The 23,913-nt window shown below is 43.8% G+C and overlaps 1 protein-coding gene across 1 annotated transcript in view; it reads left to right on the top strand.

Annotated features, from left to right (window-relative positions):
• LOC134226186 (cytoplasmic polyadenylation element-binding protein 2) overlaps window positions 1–23,913 on the top strand; it is a 1,213,088-nt gene that overhangs the window by 695,459 nt on the left and 493,716 nt on the right. Inside the window, exon 4 of the mRNA XM_062706791.1 lies at window positions 21,839–21,868. Coding sequence (XP_062562775.1) covers window positions 21,839–21,868 — 30 coding nt within the window. The remainder of the gene's footprint in view (window positions 1–21,838; window positions 21,869–23,913) is intronic.

The raw sequence follows: 23,913 nt of genomic DNA, 5'->3' as shown, positions 1-23,913 counted from the left end.
AAAACCGGACTACGGACCGTCGTCGTCGTTGTCGGCAGTCGGTTTCGGAGCAGCACTGCGCTGATGACTGTTCTGGCGATGATGTTTTTTTTTCTCTGGTGCTCACCCTCCAAAGCCGTTGTTCTCTTGGTTTGATTGCTTTCGGACCGTCGAAAATAGGTTTCATCTCGTCGTCATCCCATCGCCGCCCAAAACCAAATCCCAAAGATATTGAACGGCTAATGAGATGGAAGAAATTAGTAAAATCACTCGCACGCGTTCTTCAAAATGTGAAGCAGCCGAAGAAAAAAAAAACGAATCATTCTTATTTCTGGATCTCGCCGTCGTTGGTGATTGCTTTCGATGTTTTCCGATTGCGAAAAGGCGTTCAATTTGAAGACGGGTGGATGCACAGCCCAGCCTTCTGATGAGATTTCAGAGTTTCTGCTCCCACACTTGCTGATGGAGCTAATTTGACGGAAACAAGCGATTACGAACGTAACTCAAAGTGCGGAGCTTGGATTGAGTGGAATGGTGGCGATACCGCCTGGTCTGAAAATTTTAAGCTGGGTATATCACTTTAACATGACCAGCAGAAATTGGTTTGTAAAAAAAATTGATGCTCGCTTCGCAGTGCGTAATAAGAAAATATGAAAAAGTCCTTTCGAAACCAAAAAAGGGAGACCAAATGAGTATCAGAACAACTATTTCCTGGATGAAAAAAAAAATCTCCCCGAAGCCTTCCAGAATACTGAAGGGGATTCCTGGAGAAGATTCCTGGAGGGGATTCTTGCAGAATCCTGGAGGAGATTTTTGCAGAATCCTGGATAATATTTTCTTCCAGAATCCTGGAAGGGATTCTTCCAGAATCCTGGAGGGGATTCTTCCAGAATCCTGGAGGGGATTCTTCCAGAATCCTGGAGGGGATTCTTCCAGAATCCTGGAGGGGATTCTTCCAGAATCCTGGAGGGGATTCTTCCAGAATCCTGGAGGGGATTCTTCCAGAATCCTGGAGGGGATTCTTCCAGAATCCTGGAGGGGATTCTTCCAGAATCCTGGAGGGGATTCTTCCAGAATCCTGGAGGGGATTCTTCCAGAATCCTGGAGGGGATTCTTCCAGAATCCTGGAGGGGATTCTTCCAGAATCCTGGAGGGGATTCTTCCAGAATCCTGGAGGATTCTTCCAGAATCCTGGAGAGGATTCTTCCAGAATCCTGGAGGATTCTTCCAGAATCCTGGAGGATTCTTCCAGAATCCTGGAGGGGATTCTTCCAGAATCCTGGAGGGGATTCTTCCAGAATTCTGGAGAGGATTCTTCCAGAATCCTGGAGAGGATTCTTCCAGAATCCTGGAGGGGATTCTTCCAGAATCCTGGAGGGGATTCTTCCAGAATCCTGGAGGATTCTTCCAGAATCCTGGAGGATTCTTCCAGAATCCTGGAGGATTCTTCCAGAATCCTGGAGGATTCTTCCAGAATCCTGGAGGGTTCTTCCAGAATCCCGGAGGATTCTTCCAGAATCCCGGAGGATTCTTCCAGAATCCTGGAGGATTCTTCCAGAATCCTGGAGGGATTCTTCCAGAATCCTGGAGGATTCTTCCAGAATCCCGGAGGATTCTTCCAGAATCCCGGAGGATTCTTCCAGAATCCCGGAGGATTCTGCCAGAATCCCGGAGGATTCTTCCAGAATCCCGGAGGATTCTTCCAGAATCCCGGAGGATTCTTCCAGAATCCTGGAGGGGATTCTTCCGGAATCCGGGAGGGGATTCTTCCAGAATCCTGGAGGGGATTCTTCCAGAATCCTGGAGGGGATTCTTCCAGAATCCTGGAGGGGATTCTTCCAGAATCCTGGAGGATTCTTCCAGAATCCCGGAGGATTCTTCCAGAATCCCGGAGGATTCTTCCAGAATCCCGGAGGATTCTTCCAGAATCCTGGAGGGGATTCTTCCAGAATCCTGGAGGGGATTCTTCCAGAATCCTGGAGGGGATTCTTCCAGAATCCTGGAGGGGATTCTTCCAGAATCCTGGAGGGGATTCTTCCAGAATCCTGGAGGGGATTCTTCCAGAATCCTGGAAGGGATTCTCCCAGAATCCTGGAAGGGATTCTCCCAGAATCCTGGAAGGGATTCTCCCAGAATCCTGGAAGGGATTCTCCCAGAATCCTGGAAGGGATTCTCCCAGAATCCTGGAAGGGATTCTCCCAGAATCCTGGAAGGGATTCTCCCAGAATCCTGGAAGGGATTCTCCCCGAATCCTGGAAGGGATTCTCCCCGAATCCTGGAGGGGATTCTCCCCGAATCCTGGAAGGGATTCTCCCAGAATCCTGGAAGGATTCTCCCAGAATCCTGGAAGGATTCTCCCAGAATCCTGGAAGGGATTCTCCCAGAATCCTGGAAGGGATTCTCCCAGAATCCTGGAAGGATTCTCCCAGAATCCTGGAAGGATTCTCCCAGAATCCTGGAAGGATTCTCCCAGAATCCTGGAAGGGATTCTCCCAGAATCCTGGAAGGGATTCTCCCAGAATCCTGGAAGGATTCTCCCAGAATCCTGGAAGGGATTCTCCCAGAATCCTGGAAGGATTCTCCCAGAATCCTGGAAGGATTCTCCCAGAATCCTGGAAGGGATTCTCCCAGAATCCTGGAAGGATTCTCCCAGAATCCTGGAAGGGATTCTCCCAGACTCCTGGAAAGGATTCTACCAGAATACTGGACAGGATCCTCCAAGACTCATGGAAAGGATTCTACCCGAATCCTGGAAAGGATTCTCCCAGAATCCTGGAAGGATTCTCCCAGAATCCTGGGAAGGATTCTCCCAGAATCCTGGAAGGATTCTCCTAGAATCCTGGAAGGGATTCTCCCAGAATCCCGGAAGGGATTCTCCCAGAATCCTGGAAAGGATTCTCCCAGAATCCTGGAAGGAATTCTCCCATAATCCTGGAAGGGATTATCCCAGAATCCTGGAAGGGATTCTCCTAGAATCCTGGAAGGGATTCTCCTAGAATCCTGGAAGGGATTCTCCCAGAATCCTGGAAGGATTCTCCCAGAATCCTGGAAGGATTCTCCCGGAATCCTGGAAGGGATTCTCCCAGAATCCTGGAAGGGATACTCCCGGAATGCGGGAAGGGAGTCTCCCGGATACCTGGAAGGGATTCTCCCAGAATCCTGGAAGGGATTCTCCCAGAATCCTGGAAGGGATTCTCCCAGAATCCTGGAAGGGATTCTCCCAGAATCCTGGAAGGGATTCTCCCCGAATCCTGGAAGGGATTCTCCCCGAATCCTGGAAGGGATTCTCCCCGAATCCTGGAAGGGATTCTCCCAGAATCCTGGAAGGGATTCTCCCAGAATCCTGGAAGGGATTCTCCCAGAATCCTGGAAGGGATTCTCCCAGAATCCTGGAAGGGATTCTCCCAGAATCCTGGAAGGGATTCTCCCAGAATCCTGGAAGGGATTCTCCCAGAATCCTGGAAGGGATTCTCCCAGAATCCTGGAAGGGATTCTCCCAGAATCCTGGAAGGGATTCTCCCAGAATCCTGGAAGGGATTCTCCCGGAATCCTGGAAGGGATTCTCCCGGAATCCTGGAAGGGATTCTCCCGGAATCCTGGAAGGGATTCTCCCGGAATCCTGGAAGGGATTCTCCCGGAATCCTGGAAGGATTCTCCCAGAATCCTGGAAGGATTCTCCCAGAATCCTGGAAGGATTCTCCCAGAATCCTGGAAGGGATTCTCCCAGAATCCTGGAAGGATTCTCCCAGAATCCTGGACGGGATTCTCCCAGCATCCTGGAAGGGATTCTCCCAGAATCCTGGAAGGATTCTCCCAGAATCCTGGAAGGGATTCTCCCAGAATCCTGGAAGGATTCTCCCAGAATCCTGGAAGGATTCTCCCAGAATCCTGGAAGGATTCTCCCAGAATCCTGGAAGGATTCTCCCAGAATCCTGGAAGGATTCTCCCAGAATCCTGGAGGGATTCTCCCAGAATCCTGGAAGGATTCTCCCAGAATCCTGGAAGGATTCTCCCAGAATCCTGGAAGGATTCTCCCAGAATCCTGGAAGGGATTCTCCCAGAATCCTGGAAGGATTCTCCCAGAATCCTGGAAGGGATTCTCCCAGAATCCTGGAAGGATTCTCCCAGAATCCTGGAAGGATTCTCCCAGAATCCTGGAAGGATTCTCCCAGAATCCTGGAAGGATTCTCCCAGAATCCTGGAAGGATTCTCCCAGAATCCTGGAAGGGATTCTCCCGGAATCCTTGAAGAGAGTCTCCCTGAGTCCTGGAAGGGATTCTCCCAGAATCCTGGAAGGGATTCTCCCAGAATCCTGGAAGGATTCTCCCGGAATCCTGGAAGGGATTCTCCCAGAATCCTGGAAGGGATTCTCCCAGAATCCTGGAAGGGATTCTCCCAGAATCCTGGAAGGGATTCTCCCAGAATCCTGGAAGGGATTCTCCCAGAATCCTGGAAGGGATTCTCCCAGAATCCTGGAAGGGATTCTCCCAGAATCCTGGAAGGGATTCTCCCAGAATCCCGGAAGGGATTCTCCCAGAATCCTGGAAAGGATTCTCCCAGAATCCTGGAAGGAATTCTCCCATAATCCTGGAAGGGATTATCCCAGAATCCTGGAAGGGATTCTCCTAGAATCCTGGAAGGGATTCTCCTAGAATCCTGGAAGGGATTCTCCAGTTCATCATCGTGAGGTCTCTGTATTTTTCTCCAAGAGATCGATCCATGGAGTCAAGTGTGACCTTCTCCAGACCAATGATCCACAGCGGGCTGTTGTGCGTCAACAGCTCCAGATTGGGAAGGTTGTTCTAGAAGGCACTAATGTTGCACTGGAGACATAAGTGGAAGCAGCAGCGAGAGTCTAGGGTTCGGAAAAGGAGCAATTAAGTTACTTTGATCCTATCCGGTGGAGGCGAAAGAAGAAGCTGGATGAAGATGCTAGAAGTTGTAGGGCTTAAAACCCAGGTTGGAGTGCCTGGAATGCCTAGTGCATTATGTTTGTTGGTACTTTTTGCCTGGATTGTGACGTGAAGGGCTAGGATTTAGCTCTCGGAAAGCAAATTTCAGAGTGCCCAGGAAGGCTTGCAATACTTACAGCGTCAGACGTTCTAACAGAACCACAGTTGATCTGCAGGTCGACACCTTCTTTCTCAATGACTTGAATCTCACTTCGTCCGTCGTGGAAAAAATATTTGTTACGAGTATGCCTGGCGGAAAACGCATGACACCTTCTAAGTTCTTCCAAAAAGCAGCGGCTTGTTACCATCCACTTGACAATTTGCTTTCAGGGGGAAGAAGCGTCCCTTTTCCGTCTATCTCTGGGCACCGAGATAGAGGATAGTCGAGGATAGTCGTGTTTTTCCTATACGTAAAATTATAACAGTCTCGCGTGCGGTTCGTTGGAATACGACGACATGGCACAGTCGGCAGGTAAGATAAACTAAAGAAAATATGTCTACGGGTATGATTTCTGCAAATTGATTTCTTTGAGAAAAAAAATGCCATCCCGCGCAAGAGGTCACGGAGTAAAATGGCTTACCATGCGATGGTAATGCGACTTGAATCCCCAATTCTAATGTGGGAAAGGCGTCCGTACTGGTCCTAAGGCGGCACGACTGTCCGGATCGGGCAACGGCTCAGATATTGCAGTAGTTTGGTATGTTTTTGGCATGTTATAGGCTGCAGTGTGTGGGGTATTTGGGTGCTTGTTGAAGAACAGGAATAAAATCGTTTGTCAGAAACGACCAGTGCTACAGGTAGTGGGTAGTAGAGCAACCATTTCTTCACTACTTTTTCGTCAGGTTTTGTAGTTCGGATCGCAGAAAATTATTCAAATTGTCCGGTACTAAATACGTTTTTAATCACATTTATTTTACATTACATTGAACGTTACACTGAAACAAATATGATGAATAAACTTTAACCAATCTACCCCTTGGAAAATCGACCAAAACGTTGGGAAAAAATACAAAAAGCTTTGTTTTGTATTCTAAATTAGATTGTGAACCCACAATACCTAATAAGTCTTTGATAAAATATGTAAAATTGCCTATTCAGAGATGGCGAGTTAAGAAACCATGGAGAACAGCAGATTGAATGAATGGACCCGCTGCGGCAAAACCGCTTTCTTGGGAGATGGTATGCCTCTGCGGATCGAGTTATGGCGCGTATAATCGTTGAAGTTGTTGAAGCGGCCCAACATATTAAATCAATATCAAATAAATGAAAAATATGATACATAAGTACATAGAATCGGTGTTAATCGGATTACCTCGAGACACAGAGAAACTGTATAAACCCATTATGCAAATCTACAAAGGTAACAATTTGTTGCAAAGCAGATCAACGTGATTCACCCTTGTGAGAGCCTACCTTTTTCTAATCTATTTTTTTCCGAAGAAGGCCACCCACGATTGCCCTCCACTAAAGGATTGGTTTATTCAAATGGTTATTGTAGTTTGCAAATTCTGAATGTTTGCTTCCCGGTTGGTGCCCCTTAACTTAACTTTCCAGTCCGTACCAGTCATATTTTATTATTCTCTCCATTCCTGATCCGAACTATTAGAATAATCCCATTTGAATCAACCGTCTCTGCCACTTTGATCAGCAACCTTCTCAAGAGCACCACTCACCGAAGCAGCAATCCACCGATCGGTCTCAAAACTCAAATGACGCGGGTAATTGGGATCCACTTTCCCACTGAAGAAAAAAAAATAACAGAAAATTCAAACATATTTCCGCACAACCTATTGACGCTCAACAGTCAGCCCAACCCCCACCCGGGGAAAGAAAAAGAAAACCGAACGAGCGACCATGCCAATTGCTGACAATAATTTCCCCCGGAAAATTAGTGCCGCCAAAACGCACTTCTGCCGTGCGAGAAGGATTCAATTTAAAAGCAAATTTTATTTCGCTGATAGGCGCCGCGCGTGCAACGAAAGCTCGCTTGAAATAAATGCGGCATGATGAATTGTCCATAATAAAGTCGGTATTCCGTCATAAACATGAAATATGTTTAACTTTCTTCAGCATGTAATATAAAAATTGAAAAATTTAAAGTAACGATTGGAATGTACAACTTATTGGTCTAATGTCGTCTTATCTTCATTCTTTTATTAGCATCAGTCTGAATTCTCAAGTTTTGAAATGTTTTATGCGGAGAAACTCCTAAAATATGGAACAAATCTCTTTCAGATTATAAAAAATCCGCCTGGAAAATGCGTGTCGAAAAGCGGATTTGGACGATAAAGTAGAGCTGAGAATCACAACGGAGTGAACCGTAAGAAGGATGCCTGCCGAAAAGGGACGGTGGGGCAGGGGTGCACATGGCCGCCATTCGTAGCCCCAGTTTTCCGCCATCAGACGGGTATTGGGCGGGGCTGGTAGCGGGAGGGAGATTGTTGATGGGTTTTTCCGGAATTTCGTAACACGTGAAACGGGAGCTTTTGAAAAGTATGGGTTGGAGCGGAGGAATCCGAACTCGAGTTATATGGTGTTACACAAAATAGGCAATAAAAAGCGATATATTTCGACAAGGGTCGGATTTTTTTTTTCGTTCGCCTCGCATCGGCCACAGGTAGGTAGATTTTTCACGGTTGGGATCCGTTACCGCTGTGTGTGCGTGTGTCGAGAGGCAGGTGCGTACCCCGAAGCGGTTGTAGTTGTTGTTGTTACGATGATGGCAGGTGGAGAGCAGCCAACCAGGGAAAATGTTACCCGGAGGCCGAAAACGGTAAATGTTAGTTTTTACAAGTGGCTGGGTTCAATATTCTGACATGAAATTGCGAGGATTGTAATTCAACCGGAAATGAGTTTCATCGAATGTCGATATGTGCCACTGGGCGATTATGTGTACGGAATGCATTTTAAAAATTGACGAACGAACTGAAGTGTGTTCTGAGCGGAAATATCGTGACATTTAGATACTTTCAAAATTATTTCGAAATCGAATGTAGTGATCGGATGACAAAAAGTTTAACCTTCTATAAATTCCAAGTGTCTAAGCATCATAGCGCAAGAACCGATTTATCAAAATGATAAAGAATTCAATTGTTATAGTTTTAATGAACAGTAAAATATCAACAAAAACCCTGGTCAATTAACGTAGAGCTGTTATTGCCTTTCTTTTGAAACAGGCCCATTATCAGCCTTTTGAGATGGTTTTTAAAATTGTAAACGATATTTTCGATACTTACTGTTCGAATGTATCATATGGCTTAACGCGATGCAATTATAAGGAATTGAATATTGAGATCTCGCAAGTGAATTGGCGCGAGATTTTGAACTTAGATACTTTAGACGAAGCTGTAGATCGATTCTATGGTGAATTGGATGGAATTTTACAACGATGAGGCCGAAAAATTAACAACCTTAGTGGAATAAAGAGTTGCAGAATTTGCGGAATCAACCACAAAAAGCTCGCAGAAGATTTTTTCAAACGAGAGGTGATGACGGTAGGGCACTGGTGCGGGATTTAGAATGTCATTTTTATTCATTGAACGCATCACGCTTTTGCTCATATATTTATCGGCAGGAGTGTAACATGAAAGATGACCCGAAGCAGCTTTGAACATTCTAGCGAAATCGTTCATCAACTCGCAGGCTCCTCAAACTGTGAACTACCTTGGTGAAACATCTTCAACGCTGATCGAGTCAGCAAATCTGCTCTCGACCATTCTTTCAAAGCGTGCTAAGTAATAACTCACCACCTTTGGCTGAAGCGTATTTGAATGGACTGCAGACCAACGATCTCAACCTAGCTGATACCTGAAGGTGCTGGATTTTATTTACCCAGCAGTTCAACACACCATAGTTACTGATCAACATCCGTAGTAGCATAGTTCAGATCGATTTGGTTGCAGCAACTCCAATGTGACTGGATTTGGTCGCATATGAGTCACAGTGACTGATATGTGACAAGCGTGCTACTTGGGATGAATTTATTAATCAACGTTCGACTACCATGAATCTTATGAGTTATGTGTCCTTGCTAATCGATAGTATAGAAATGCGTAAACCTTCCGCAACTCGCTTCAACTTTCATAACATGAGAACTCGCGTGTTGTAAAAAATACAACAGTCCTAAAATCCGTTATAATGAAGCCAATTCAAATGATATCAACGTGATATTTTCGGGAAAATAATAAAGGGGATATATTTTCTCATTGAGGAAATTTTTTAAGTCCAATGGATCTTCTGCTGATCCTCCGGAAGATCCGGAACCAACGGAACACCGGTGAAAATAGTCCATCTTCACAGTAAATGGCGCAATGTTTCTTATAAGAATTCTAGAAACTCTAAAAACTCTAAAAACAATGAATCACCTGCTTTGAGTGTGTTTACAGCGGCACAATAGCAGTTAACTTTTGGAAATCAGTATGGCGAAAGGCATCTAATGTTTAATATCCCAAAAATAAGCACCTTAATCGAAAAAATATTTGGTAGGCGTAGTAGCGGACACCTTCCTACCTAACCGGTACCAAATAGTTTTTAGTGAAAAGTTCCTACTGTTGAGAAAACCCGCGTTAGATATCGTTCGCCATACAAATTTGTAAGAAGGGTCTTGTTGGGGTCGCTAAAATTCCGAGCTTTAGCGCCAGACGATGCAATCGTCTGCTAAGAATTGCGGATCGAGTTGCCCAGCTAGCAGTTTCAACCCCACAGCAAGACGAACCTTTCAGAAACCCTATTCTCCAATAGACCGAAACAGTAAATTCCCAATTTCTCTATTGGTATTTCTAAATTCGAAAACAGAAATCTAAGATTGAGTCAGTTGCCAAAAGCATAGTATTAGTTTATTCAGCGAAGCAACAAAATGTGTTCTGATTCAAACTTGATTTGTAGATCAAATTTTATTTAAAAAAATCCACGGCAATTCATTTCAATTTTGGTCCCTACTAGAATTGCTATCGAATACGGAGCATAATCTACTTCTCTCTTGCCCTAGGAGTGACGTCACTGCTGTCCTAAATGTGTGCATTCGTGATTTTGGTTGTGCTTATTTGTAGTTTACAATGGTCATCTACTTTAAAACACTTGTCTGGTGTATCGTATCATAACATGCGGCGTACTTACAGAAACTAGGTGGCTACTCACACCACCGATACTTGATGTTCGCGGAGACCGCTCAGGTAGCGAACCGGTGGTTAGCCTTCTTGTCGGTCGCTTAGCGTTGCCTGGTCGGTGCTCTCGTCGGTAGCCCTCGCGGTGAGGCACCCGTAGCTGACCGGCGATCGTTTGACAGTTTGCGTTGTCGTCGGATGATCGAGAGGTGCTACGCTGGTGGTAGTACGACGGATAATCCCTGGCGTTAGACTGCGTGTCTCTTTCTCAGGAAAGAAGGGCGCTCTGGTCGTATAGGATCGGCGTCGCTACCACATGCAACGGCTCGACGATGTGTTGATGATCCCGACAAATCGCTGACGATTGAAGAGCAGCGTGGTTGAATACAGAGAGATTAGTCGAGGCTTTATGAGGTGGTTATCGTGGACGCACGTGAGCCAAAGGGTGGGGTCAATCTCGCTGGCGAGGCTGTCTTCCCCTCCTAGAACACTCGCTAGAAACCACCGAAGTGGAGCAGGACACAAGAGGCCGAGATTTTTCCGTTGGCCGTCGCTCTCCAGGTGGACTATTGTGGCACGCAGCCACGAGACGATAGTTCGCACCCAGGCGGATTGCCCAAACTCTCTCCACGAGCCCTCAAATTCTCCGTAGATTGGAAATCGGCGAACAAGCGATGCAGACTAAATCTTCCGTACCTGTTAGCACGAGGTGCTACAAACAAACTCCAATTAGAAACACATCGCACTACCTTTAAACACCAAATTTACCTTTTATCATCAGTATTATTTGTACAATCGATTACAGGTTATCGCTACTGGGTTGTGCACACTATTTTCTAATAACGAACATTAGTTTAGGTTATTCTGGTCCATATTCAGACTATTTGGACTTACTGTCTAGTAATCGATTAGACTGCACGGCTCACGATTTTGCCTGAACTAAAAATTGTCATAAAATTGGGAAACTGTTTTTTTAGATCTTCATCACTCGGCTGCCTAGAAGGGAAAGAACAGGTGCCGTTCTTATATTATTTACGGAGCCCTTGGGTTTCTGTTTAGTACTATTCTATATTTTCTTATATTTCCGGATTCTTCAACAATTGTACTAATTGTAATAGCAGGTACATATCGATAGATTAGCACCCATGCAATGATTTCTCTTGAACTGTTGCTTTTATTGATTCAAGTACATGTACTGCAAAGTGTAGTGTAACCGACCCTGCTATCTATTTGAAACGACCGTTGCTCGTTTCAAATTTCTGGCGGTTAACTCTTGCTGGCTATTTGCGCATATACTATAGCGCCTGGATTTGGCAGCGGTGGGTAGAAAATCAGCCACTGCCAACAATTCATTGAGGATTGGAAACCAATATGTTGAGAAAATGTTAAGTTCAGATTCCAGCCGCAAGGCGGCGCTAGTGTATATGAGTTAATAACTTTTTTTGGTTAGATATCTCGGGATCTGTGGGAATTAGAAAGATGCCGTCTTCTACAAAGTTGTTCGAGGATTGGAATCCATTATGTTGAGAAGCTAATAGGCGTATTTGAGTAAAGCTTATCGATCATTTCGACATCTGGTGGTCGTCACAAGAACCACGAAAAAAGTGTCGTTGGCCAAAAAAGTGCATTGTCAGCATACGGAGGGAGTACGATTTTCGCGTTTTCTGGTTAATCCAACCATTTATGAAAGCTGAAATAGTCGCAAATTGGAAGAAAATTTTGTTTTCTTTGGGATGAGCTTCCATCCGGTGGGTGCTTGCATATGATTTTTCAGATTAAATAGCACATCTCTTGCAGTGCCTCCACCGCACTATTTTGGTTAAGAATTACCGGATTTTTAATTCGCGGCTTATTTGGGTGGAATTCGTCTTCAACAGCTACTTAAAGACTGTAAGAAGCCAATGCCAGTGGAAAACATGTGACCATATACCAAAAAGTGAAGTAAATTTTATGGAAAAAAATTGATTTTGAATGTAAATAATCGCTTCTGTCGACTTTTCTCTCAAACTCTCGCAGCGCACTCTACCACTGGATCCTTCTCGAATTCGCCTATTAGCATGAAATTCATCTGCAATGTGGCGCTACTGCATATGAAAGATCAGTTTGGTTTGATATCTCAGGATCTATTGGTTTTGGAAAGTTGCCATTTTCTATAAAGTTGTTCGAGCATTGGAAACCCATATGTTAAGACACTGTTCAGTTCAGAATTGAGCCGTAAGGCGGCGCTAGTGTATATGAGAGATCAGTTTAGTTCAATATCTCGGGATCTGTGAGATTGAGTAAATTGCCGTTTTCTACAACGTTGTTCGAGTACAGAGAATCAATATGTTGAGAAACTGAATACTTTAAAATTTATCCGCAAGGAGGCGTTACTGTACATGAGAGATCAGTTCTTCGATATCTCGGGATCTGTGGGATTTAGATAGTTGCCGACTTCTACAAAGTTGTTCGAGGATTGGAATTCAATATGTTGCTAATTAGTTTAGAATTCATCCGCAAGGTGGCGCTACTGTATATGAGAGATCAATTTGGTTTGATATTTCGGAATCTATTGGTTTTAGAAAGTTGCTATCTTCTATAAAGTTGTACAAGCATTGGAAACCAATATGTTGAGAAACTGTTTAGTTCAGAATTAAGCCATAAGGGGACGCTAGTGTTTATGAGAGATCAGTTTAATTCGATACTTCGGGATCTGTGATATTTAGAAAATTGCCTTCTTTAACAAAATTGTTCGAGGCCTGGAAAACAATATGTTGAAAAACAGAATAATTTAAAACTCATCCTCAAAGAGGTGTTACTGCATATGAGATATCAGTTCTTCGATATCTTGGGAATTTAGAAAATTGACGTTTTCTACAAAGTTGTTCGGCGATTGGAAACCAATATGTTGAAATATTGTGAAGTTTAAAATTCATCCGTAGAGTAGTGATAGTACATGTTTTGATTATATAACCCCAGATCTGTGATATTAGAGAGCCGTATTCTGAAAAACTTTTTAGTTTGGATTACTTCCGCTGGGTGGTGATATATGGATCAACCAGTTTTGTTAGATGTCGCAGGATATTTAAAAGTGCCGTCATTTACAGTTATTTGGGATTTAAAAACCAATGTGTTCAGAAAAGTGTGTCATATAACTACCGTTTCTACCTCATACACAGGATGCCTTGGGTTCGATCTCATTTCATTCGCCTACTTTGTATCTTTTTGTATACTTCTCATGTTACAGTAATCGCTAGAACAGGAAATGGATTTCCGTAGCGTTTCCATTTTAATCCTGTACCTTCAGCTCGACTAGTCTAACAGTAACTCACTTGTCATAAGACGAGTTTGTACAATCCCATTGAATTCCACCACTTAATTGTATCTTGACAGATACGTATTTCGACCTCAACAGTAAGGTCGTCTTCAGTGTCTCGTACTTGACTCGACTTTCAACTCGACGAAAGTCGAGTCAAGTACGAGACACTGAAGACGACCTTACTGTTGAGGTCGAAATACGTATCTGTCAAGATACAATTAAGTGGTGGAATTCAATGGGATTGTACAAACTCGTCTTATGACAAGTGAAGACATTCCACTAAAAAGCTCAAAATAATTTTCTTAACATAATAGTAACTGTTAGTATTGGAAGTGCAGGAAAAACTAGATCTAGGTGTTTCACTGGACAGTAAACTTTGTTTTAGTGAACACATCTCAACGACTGCTGAAGCTTTAGCATTGGGACTTCTGAAGCGCATAGGGCTTCCTTATTTTCCGATTTCCGGGAACTTCCAGGGAAACGGGAACTAAATCAGTAGCTTCCCGAGATTTTCCGGAATCCCGGGAAATAAAAATAATGTATGAAACCAATTCAAAATCGTTACTTATATTTTGTCATGGAACATTATTTAAAAATAGCTCGAAAATGCATCTGTCCTCAAATAATCAGAGGTGTTGAAATATCTGATGAAATTGTTCGTTAAGTTCGAAGTGTTCGAACTCCTCTGCAATACGTTTGCTATGTCATATACATTGGTTGTCGAAGTATTAGCACCTGATCTCACTAAAGTGTCCTGATGAGTTCTTATATATAATACTTTTCCAAGGATATTCTGCCTTGATTTTTTTTTTATTCCTTTTTTTATTTGATAGGCACTCTGTGTTACTTAACCGCTACTGTGCCGAGATCTACTGTGGTATTCTGCAGCCAGAATCCACACAGAATCTACTTTTAGATTTTTCCATTATTCATTGTTGTTGTCGTTGCTGGTCCATCTCGTCGTGAGTCCATTGTGTTCGTTTCGTCCATGTCCTGTATCCAATGATCTTTGCATTGTCCGGTTGCCTTTTATCCGGGTAACGTTGGAGGAATGCCTCCGAGAAGAACAAGTTGTCAGTCGTCATCAGGCAGCCGTGACGGTGAGGCGTGCACCCCAATACGCCACCGCATAGGCTGCGCATCCGGCAACTGACGAGGGTTTTGGTGGAGGGGCTGGGAATCGAACCCATGACCATTCGCTTGAAAGGCGAACGTGTAGCCAACTACGCTACGGGACCCCTCCCCCCCCCCCATTCTGCCTTGATGTGGAGGAAAAGACGGCTTTGGTAGATTTTGTTTATAAGCAGAAGGATTCCTTAATAACTTATTTTGAATCAAGCCCACATTTTTTTTCCAATACGAACTTCCTTCTGGTCGAGTTTGAGCGAATAACCGTTCAGATTTATTTTACGAGCACTCAAGGAAATTCTCGGTCTCGAAGGTTTCAATAGATAAACACATTTCAATAAAAAGATTGTCCCATTTGAAAGCGTGAGCAAAGATCTTCTAGACGAGCGCTCGCTGGTAAATGATCGTAACTATCAATTGAATAATTTTTTTTAGTCAAATTTTGTCTGGATTTCCAAACAGCACCAAAATTTCATCAAATTGCATAAGGTCCTTAATGGAGGAAATTACAATGACCTAAAAGGCCTACAATCTGTTAACTTTTGAGCTCTAATGTGTCCAGAATTGAATGCTAATCCATCATAATTTTGGAAAGCTTCTGAGATATGAGAATGAAATAATTCAGACAAATGAGAAAAAACGTGTTTCAGGGATATGAGTCTGTTCATGTAATGAATCAAAATGGAATGTCTTTAAAAAACCCCTTTGGCAATGATGGCCAACCAAAGCCGTCACTGCCCTTGCCTTAATATCTGTGATCTATTGAAAATTGTTAGCTCTGTAAAAATAAGTACACAGTTACAGACTGCTGTCAAGGATTCGGAGAGAATTCTGTGAAGAATTTGGTGAGAATCCTGTTCAGGATTCGGGGAGAATTTTGTTTTTTCGTCTCCGGGGGAAGAATCTTGTCCAGCATTCGAAAAGAATCCTGTCCAGAATTTGGAAAGAATCCTGACCAGGATTCGGAGAAAATCCTCTCCAGGATTCGGAGAGAATCCTGACCTGCATTTGGTGGAAATCCTTTCCAGAATTCGGAAAAAAATCTATCCAGGAATCTAAGAGAATCCTTTCCAGGATTGGGAGAGAGTCCTGCTCAGGATTCAGAGAAGAGGATCCGGATATTCGTAGAGAATCCTGACCAGGATTCGGAGAGAATCCTGACCAGGATTCGGAGAGAATCCTGACCAGGATTCGGAGAGAATCCTGACCAGGATTCGGAGGGAATCCAGACCAGGATTCGGATAGAATCCTGACCAGGATTCGGAGAGAATCCTGACCAGGATTCGGAGAGAATCCTGACCAGGATTCGGAGAGAATCCTGACCAGGATTCGGAGAGAATCCTGACCAGGATTCGGAGAGAATCCTGACCAGGATTCGGAGAGAATCCTGACCAGGATTCGGAGAGAATCCTGACCAGGATTCGGAGAGAATCCTGACCAGGATTCGGAGAGAATCCTGACCAGGATTCGGAGAGAATCCTGACCAGGATTCGGAGAGAATCCTGACCAGGATTCGGAGAGAATCCTGACCAGGATTCGGAGAGAATCCTGACCAGGATTCGGAGAGAATCCTGACCAGGATTCGGAGAGAATCCTGACCAGGATTCGGAGAGAATCCTGACCAGGATTCGGAGAGAATCCTGACCAGGATTCGGAGAGAATCCTGACCAGGATTCGGAGAGAATCCTGACCAGGATTCGGAGAGAATCCTGACCAGGATTCGGAGAGAATCCTGACCAGGATTCGGAGAGAATCCTGACCAGGATTCGGAGAGAATCCTGACCAGGATTCGGAGAGAATCCTGACCAGGATTCGGAGAGAATCCTGACCAGGATTCGGAGAGAATCCTGACCAGGATTCGGAGAGAATCCTGACCAGGATTCGGAGAGAATCCTGACCAGGATTCGGAGAGAATCCTGACCAGGATTCGGAGAGAATCCTGACCAGGATTCGGAGAGAATCCTGACCTGGATTCGGAGAGAATCCTGCCCAGGATTCGGAGAGAATCCTGTCCAGAATTCGGAGAGAATCCTGTCCAGGATTCGGAGAGAGACCTGTCCAGGATTCGGAGAGAATCCTGTCCAGGATTCGGAGAGAATCCTGTCCAGGATTCGGAGAGAATCCTGTCCAGGATTCGGAGAGAATCCTGTCCAGGATTCGGAGAGAATCCTGTCCAGGATTCGGAGAGAATCCTGTCCAGGATTCGGAGAGAATCCTGTCCAGGATTCGGAGAGAATCCTGTCCAGGATTCGGAGAGAATCCTGTCCAGAATTCAGAGAGAATCCTGTCCAGAATTCAGAGAGAATCCTGTCCAGGATTCGGAGAGAATCCTGTCCAGGATTCGGAGAGAATCCTGTCCAGGATTCGGAGAGAATCCTGTCCAGGATTCGGAGAGAATCCTGTCCAGGATTCGGAGAGAATCCTGACCAGGATTCGGAGAGAATCCTGACCAGGATTCGGAGAGAATCCTGACCAGGATTCGGAGAGAATCCTGACCAGGATTCGGAGAGAATCCTGACCAGGATTCGGAGAGAATCCTGACCAGGATTCGGAGAGAATCCTGACCAGGATTCGGAGAGAATCCTGACCAGGATTCGGAGAGAATCCTGACCAGGATTCGGAGAGAATCCTGACCAGGATTCGGAGAGCGCATCAAGCGAGTAGAAATAAGCACCGTAGTAAGATAAGTACCTAGATAAATTATTATACCTACGCATAGTATAAATAGTGTAAGCTGCGATCATTTTCTTCAAGTCGAGTCAAGTACGAGACACTGAAGACGGCCTTACCTTTGAGGTCGAAATACGTATCTGTCAAGATACAATTAAGTGGTGGAATTCAATGGGATGGTATAAACTCGTCTTATGACAGGTGAAAACATTCCACTAAAAAGCTCAAAATAATTTTCTTAACAAATTATTACATAAATTAGAACTTTAAAGGGAACGTTTTTATTCAGGCTATGCGCAGTGTTGTAAATTTTTAAAAGATCGAAATGGCCAATTTATGTCTTAAGAACTTTGTTTATCTGAAAATCTGTCAATCTGATGCAAAGTTTAAAAATAACAAAACACAAGACAAAACCTGTTGATCTATTGCTAAATGAATATATTGTTTGCACTGTAAACGGAAAATTTCGCATAGTTATAACCATTGCTATTTCCATGGGGGAGATAATTTTCAGAAAGAAAATTACACATTTGGTAAATTAACTGTATACTACTTCTTAACAACGAAACCAACGATATCAACTGCATTTTATTCAGATCCCTATAATATATGAGTGTCGAAGTTATTTTTCACTAGTCAACAATCTAAAAACAGGTAAACTGGCTCAATCGAAAATGTTGTTCGAATATGTCCCACTTGCCCCATGTATGTTAAAACTTAAGGGCTTGTGAAAATTGCAGATTTTGGTTTTAATCAAAACTTTTAAATCGTTTTCGATGTCACACAATTATTTAATTGCTCAAAGTATTCGCTTTCCACATCAATGATTAATTTAGAAACGACTATTTAGTTGGAAATCCATTGAATGAAAATAAAAGTAATAGCTTTTGCCGGTAGTTTAAAGTCATGATTAAACAATACCATTAGTATGGTGCCGCAAATGGTTTTGATTCCGAATATTTTTGTGTCAGGCGAATTCGTTGATAGTTCTGCTTCATCTTTCTTGAACATTGTTACCATTAAAAACGTTCACTGATTAATCGGCAGCCATAGTACCCACTTACCCCGTATTTTCACTTGCCCCGGGGTACCTTAGGCCATTTGGCCGAACGGGACATTTGGCCGAATAGGTTATTTGGCCGAGCAGGTAATTTAGCCGAATAGATCATTTGGCCGAACAAGTCATTCGGGCGAATATGATATATGGCCAAATAGGTCATTCGACATCTCACCTCTCACTTTTCATTCAGCATTTTTCACTTCCCACTGTGAAAAGTGGGTTGAACGAAGTAAGAACCCGAGTAGCATACATGTTACAAACAAGCTGCAACGACTTATATAAGACTAAACCTGGTCATATCCAAGCTGCGGCAACCAAAAGTGAATTGTGCTACTAGGGAAGGGAGACGCCTCTGTTCTCACTCATCTTATTTCTTCTTATTACTCACTTTTGCATTTTCGAAGAATTGAGTCATAGAATTATTCCATTTGTGTTTGTTTAACTTAATTTTCGGATTGGATTTCAGTGACGGGTAATAGCGTTGACAGTTTTACTTCATCGCCGACGTTTCGATCCGGGAATGGGATCTCTTCAGGCGATTACTTTATTATGTGCTTATTCATCTTCTCAAATGAATTCAGAATTATCGATTTCAATGTTTGTCACCTGGGACATCCATGTAATTTGAATAGCTAGAGAGAATTCTTACTTCATATGAATTGCTTCACCTCATATGTATTCCAAATTGTTACAATCGACTGATTTGAGGTTATTTTCAAAGTTCCGATTAGCTTACATGTTGAAGACGAGTGATTGCACCACAACTGAGCTATATCTGACTTGGAAGATTTCCCGTGTGAGTTGGATCGAATGTTATTATGACAAACGAAGTGAGATACAAAGTAAGAAAGACAGTTAATATAAGCCACTAGAATCCCATCTACGACATGTCACTTCATTAATAACGAGTTACATTATCCTCATATTCATTTCCAGTATGCTTTCCTTATTGCTCAATATCCATCATCAGCCAGTCTTAGCTTCGTTGTGGCCCCTTTGATTGCCTAAATCTCACCAAAACAACCTAAGCCCTATTCACCCAATTCCACCATCACCCGGAAGCAAAATTATCAAAAATTCTCTTCCGGCCATGTGTCTCTAAACTTGTACAATCTGCAGTCGATATGAAACGGGTCATCGGGTTTTGTCAATCTCAGCAGCTCTCTACTTAAATCTTCTTCCGAAACCGGGCGTTACCGAAGCACTCCTTCCTACAACCAAGTGGCAAACGCTCATGGGTTAGAAAAAGGAGCCACAACCAACGGAACTCCGACGGGCAACGTTTAGGAACATTTATGTATTGAGGCAGCGGATGGCCAATTTTCCGGGAAAGGGGTCACAAATTGATGATCACAGCCTCGGCTGTGGCCCCAACCAACCACCAACGATGAACGACAGGCCCTTTTTGGAGAAGGACACCTCCGAATGTAGGAAAACTTGTTCCCTCGTCAGAGTGGATTCTCCCACCTACACGTAAAGAAATGGGCCGAATCGGGTGTCGTCCTCCAACTTTGTTCCAAGCTCGATGGGGCTTTTTTGGAAACACGACCCGATGCGATGAGGTGGATACGACGATGGCCACTGAAAAAGGGTACGTGACAGGATGACGGTTATGATGAAGTGGTGTGGTGAGTGCTCGACGGGACGGGACAACTTGAAACATGCGTCGCCATCGCATCGCATTGACGTCAGCTGACACGTCACAGTCCCATTCGTTGTGGGTAGTGCGTTTCCGGCGCTGCTTTCCCATCGTCGTCTTTCGTGCCGGGGTGGTACGGTGGTGGTGGTGGTGGTGGGTCGGGAGTTTAGGGAACGAAAAAGGGTTCAAAATTCGTGTAATGGTGAAAGTGCGTGGAAGGAAGCGATTTGATTGCCGTCGCAGATGACGGCATCATTAGGAAGGGATGATTACCTGCAGGTTTATGGAAGATATATGATCGTATAATGGACAAGATGTTTATTTTACGAATGAGGATAGAACAAAATCATTATTGTTGATCAAGAAACCAATTCAGTGAACATTTACCTAAATTAATATGATTAAGGTCAATAAACCAAGCATTTGCTGCGCATTTCTCGGGGAATTCAGCGAACTCCAACAGCAATTTAGTAAAATTCTTAGGCAACTCATAGAATTTCTTAAAAATTCCCTAAATTCGTACTAAATTCCTACAAATCTGTCTGAAATTTCAGCAAAAAAAAAGTTCACTCATCGATGGGGGATGCCTAAAAAAACACAAAATCTTCATTTCAGCATCATAGCGTTTTTTTTCCTTTGCTGCTCCCTTTTCCATTCACGATAAAGAAGATGATGAGCTGAACAACGTAGTTTCATGCGAAACTGCTAAACATTGAAACCGGGGAAAGTGCGTGCCGTGTCATAACAAAGAAAAATGATAACTCGCAAAATGCTTCCATCTTGTTCCTGATAGCGCAAAGATGTAGGGTTACGGACCCTTTGGTTTGCGGTTGACGGTTGAGATAGATGGCTTGGGTGGTTCATACTTGTAGCTCTCATCAGCTGATTTGACAGATAATAATTTTCTCTCGCTTCTGGATTGATTCACTGCCTTATGTCAGGCGCACGCCAACCTAAAACGAATAACTTTGACGAAATGAATAACGAATCGCGTGCGAACTTGACCTTCATCGTATTTATCAGCTTTATCTAGCAATCGTTCGAATTCAAAATAATGGTGTACAATTTCTATATAAGTGGAAAGTGAATTATGTAGGACTAAGGCAGGTATTTCCTTTTATGATTTTCGCGTCAAAGACTAATACTCATGAATGGCAGGTCCGATTGCTATAGGACCACTGTATCGGAACGCTTCTTCTTAGCGTACGTTTGGACACAGCGAAGCTAGAGAAAAAAGTGTTGCTTCATTGGTTTTCTTGCGTATGACAGAAATATCTGCCTTAACCCTACAGAGTTACAATGAGCTTCTTCATCTTATTTTGAAGCCATTGGTCTATGGGCCAGAAAACAGCGTCATGAACAGCGCGCTCTACTGAGCATCGCACCTCAATCGACCGAGTGATTGGTAACCATTGCCGTATTCAGCTACCATGGAGAGAGGATGTTACTCACATTATGATAAACATTTCCTAATTATTACCCTACAATATTCTCATTTGTTTATCGATACTTTTAGTATAATTGTGCAATTTGGAATAACTCCCCCGCGGAACCCTCCATAAAAATTCCCCGCACTACGCCGGTGTTCAGAGTCAAGCACAAAAGTTTCCCATCGAAGAGAGATATCTTCATCTAAACAAACGGTTCACACACGCACCGAACGCTACAATGGTTTCGCTAGAGCCCGTTTCGTCGCGATAAGAAGAGTGGGTCGACAATTTTGCTGGTATTTCTGTTCTGATCGAGTAACGCCAACGACGCTGTTGTAAGACGCGCTCACACGCACCCGAAACAGACAATCAGCATCTGCCGAAAGTTCCACGCCTACGCGGAACGATAGCGATAGCAGTGCTCCATTCTACGAACAAGATGGTTCCGAAAGTGGCGGAAAAAGAAATGGGCCACATGGATCAATTCCATCAAGCATCACAATCGCAATCAAGTTTTGGCAATTTTTCACTCTTTTGCAGCGTCTCGGTAACGATGTTCTTTTTCTCTTCTCGTTTCAGGAAAACTCGACTTTCACGAATTCATACCAGGTGAGTGTGAACTTGATTCGCATAGTTTGTGATACAATCGAACGGATGCTTCTGTCGGAATGAAAAAAAAATCGACAAATACGTACCAAATGAACAACGATAAGAAGCATGTTTGAACGAAACATTGTCAGCAACGAAATAAATCGATTGAAATTGGAATCTCACGCCCCAGTAAAAAGTGCACTAAATGACGTGTGGTCTAATGAACATTTGGCCCTATCAAAAAAAAGAGTAATACTTTTTAATCCGTTTTCGCTCATAATCATATATGGAATCTGCTTGAAACCCGAGAAAAAATCCACCTGGGATGCAAAATCAATTCCACACGGAATCCGAAATCTAAGGTATTCCATTCAAAATGTATTAAGCTAAGATTCCGAGAAACGGGAAGGATTCCACTCAGAATATGAGTCAGAATCTGAGACGGATTCCACTCGGACTCTGAGACGGATTCTACTCGGAATCCAAGACGGATTCCACTCGGAATCCAAGACGGATTCCACTCGGAATCCGAGACGGGTTCCACTCGGAATCCGAGACGGATTCCACTCGGAATCCGAGACGGATTCCACTCGGAATCCGAGACGGATTCCACTCGGAATCCGAGACGGATTCCACTCGGAATCCGAGACGGATTCCACGGAATCTGGAGACGGATTCCACTCAGAATCTGAGACGGATTCCACGCCGAATCCAAGACGGATTCCACTCGGATTCCGAGACGGATTCCACTCGGAATCTGAGACGGATTCCACAGAATCTGAGACGGATTCCACAGAATCCGAGACGGATTCCACTCGGAATGCGAGACGGATTCCACTCGGAATCCGAGACGGATTCCACTCAGAGTTCGAGACGGATTCCACGGAACTGGAGACGGATTCCACGGAATCCGAGACGGATTCCACTCAGAGTTCGAGACGGATTCCACCAGAATCCGAGACGGATTCCACGGAACTCGAGACGGATTCCATTCGGAATCCGAGACGGATTCCATTCGGAATCCGAGACGGATTCCATTCGGAATCCGAGACGGATTCCATTCGGAATCCGAGACGGATTCCATTCGGAATCCGAGACGGATTCCATTCGGAATCCGAGACGGATTCCACTCGGAATCCGAGACGGATTCCACTCGGAATCCGAGACGGATTCCACTCGGAATCCGAGACGGATTCCACTCGGAATCCGAGACGGATTCCACTCGGAATCCGAGACGGATTCCACTCGGAATCCGAGACGGATTCCACTCGGAATCCGAGACGGATTCCACTCGGAATCCGAGACGGATTCCACTCGGAATCCGAGACGGATTCCACTCGGAATCCGAGACGGATTCCACTCGGAATCCGAGACGGATTCCACTCGGAATCGAAAAAAAAATTAAGAAATTGCTGCAATGCATTCAAATGAACGTGAATTAAATAGAAATATGTAGTGGAATGTATTTTTCTCAACTGATATTTAGACCTCCCTTAGGTGTTTTTTTTTCTCATGTTTTAAATGATGTGCGAGTAAGCCACCATCAGCGCTAGGTGGATAAATCTGAGTGTTTTAAACCGATCAGAGCGTGTTTAACAATAGGCCAGATCTTCACTAATCTCGAATTCTTGGCGCCTAATGCAATGACGAGTGGGTGAATGGGTGAGTAAGAGTGTGTGAGTAAAAGTTGACGAGTTAATGAGAGTAAGTTAGAGTTAGTGAATGAGTAATAGAGTATGAATGAGTGAGTAATAATGAGTGAGCGAATACTGACTGAGAATGAGTGAGTGAGTAAGAGTAAGTGTGTGAGTAATGATAATGAGTAAGTGAGTAATTGAGGGAGTAAGAGTGAGTAAATAAGTGAGATAAAATGAGCAAGTAAGAGTGAGTGAGCGAGTAAAAGTTAGTGAGTGGTATGAATGAGCGAGTGAATAGGAGTGAGTCAGTGCCCAAACAGCACAAATCAAGCGAATCTATAATATAAGTTACTATGATCTATGTGTACCGTACCAAGTGTGCTGCTCGGATGAGCAAGAGTGAGCGAATGAGTAAGAGGGAGAGTG

The sequence above is a fragment of the Armigeres subalbatus genome, chromosome 1 (assembly GCF_024139115.2).
Source record: "Armigeres subalbatus isolate Guangzhou_Male chromosome 1, GZ_Asu_2, whole genome shotgun sequence".
NCBI classification, from domain to species: Eukaryota; Metazoa; Arthropoda; class Insecta; order Diptera; family Culicidae; genus Armigeres; species Armigeres subalbatus.
Note: the sequence above shows the minus strand (reverse complement) of the source record. Positions and strands in the feature narration are given on the sequence as shown.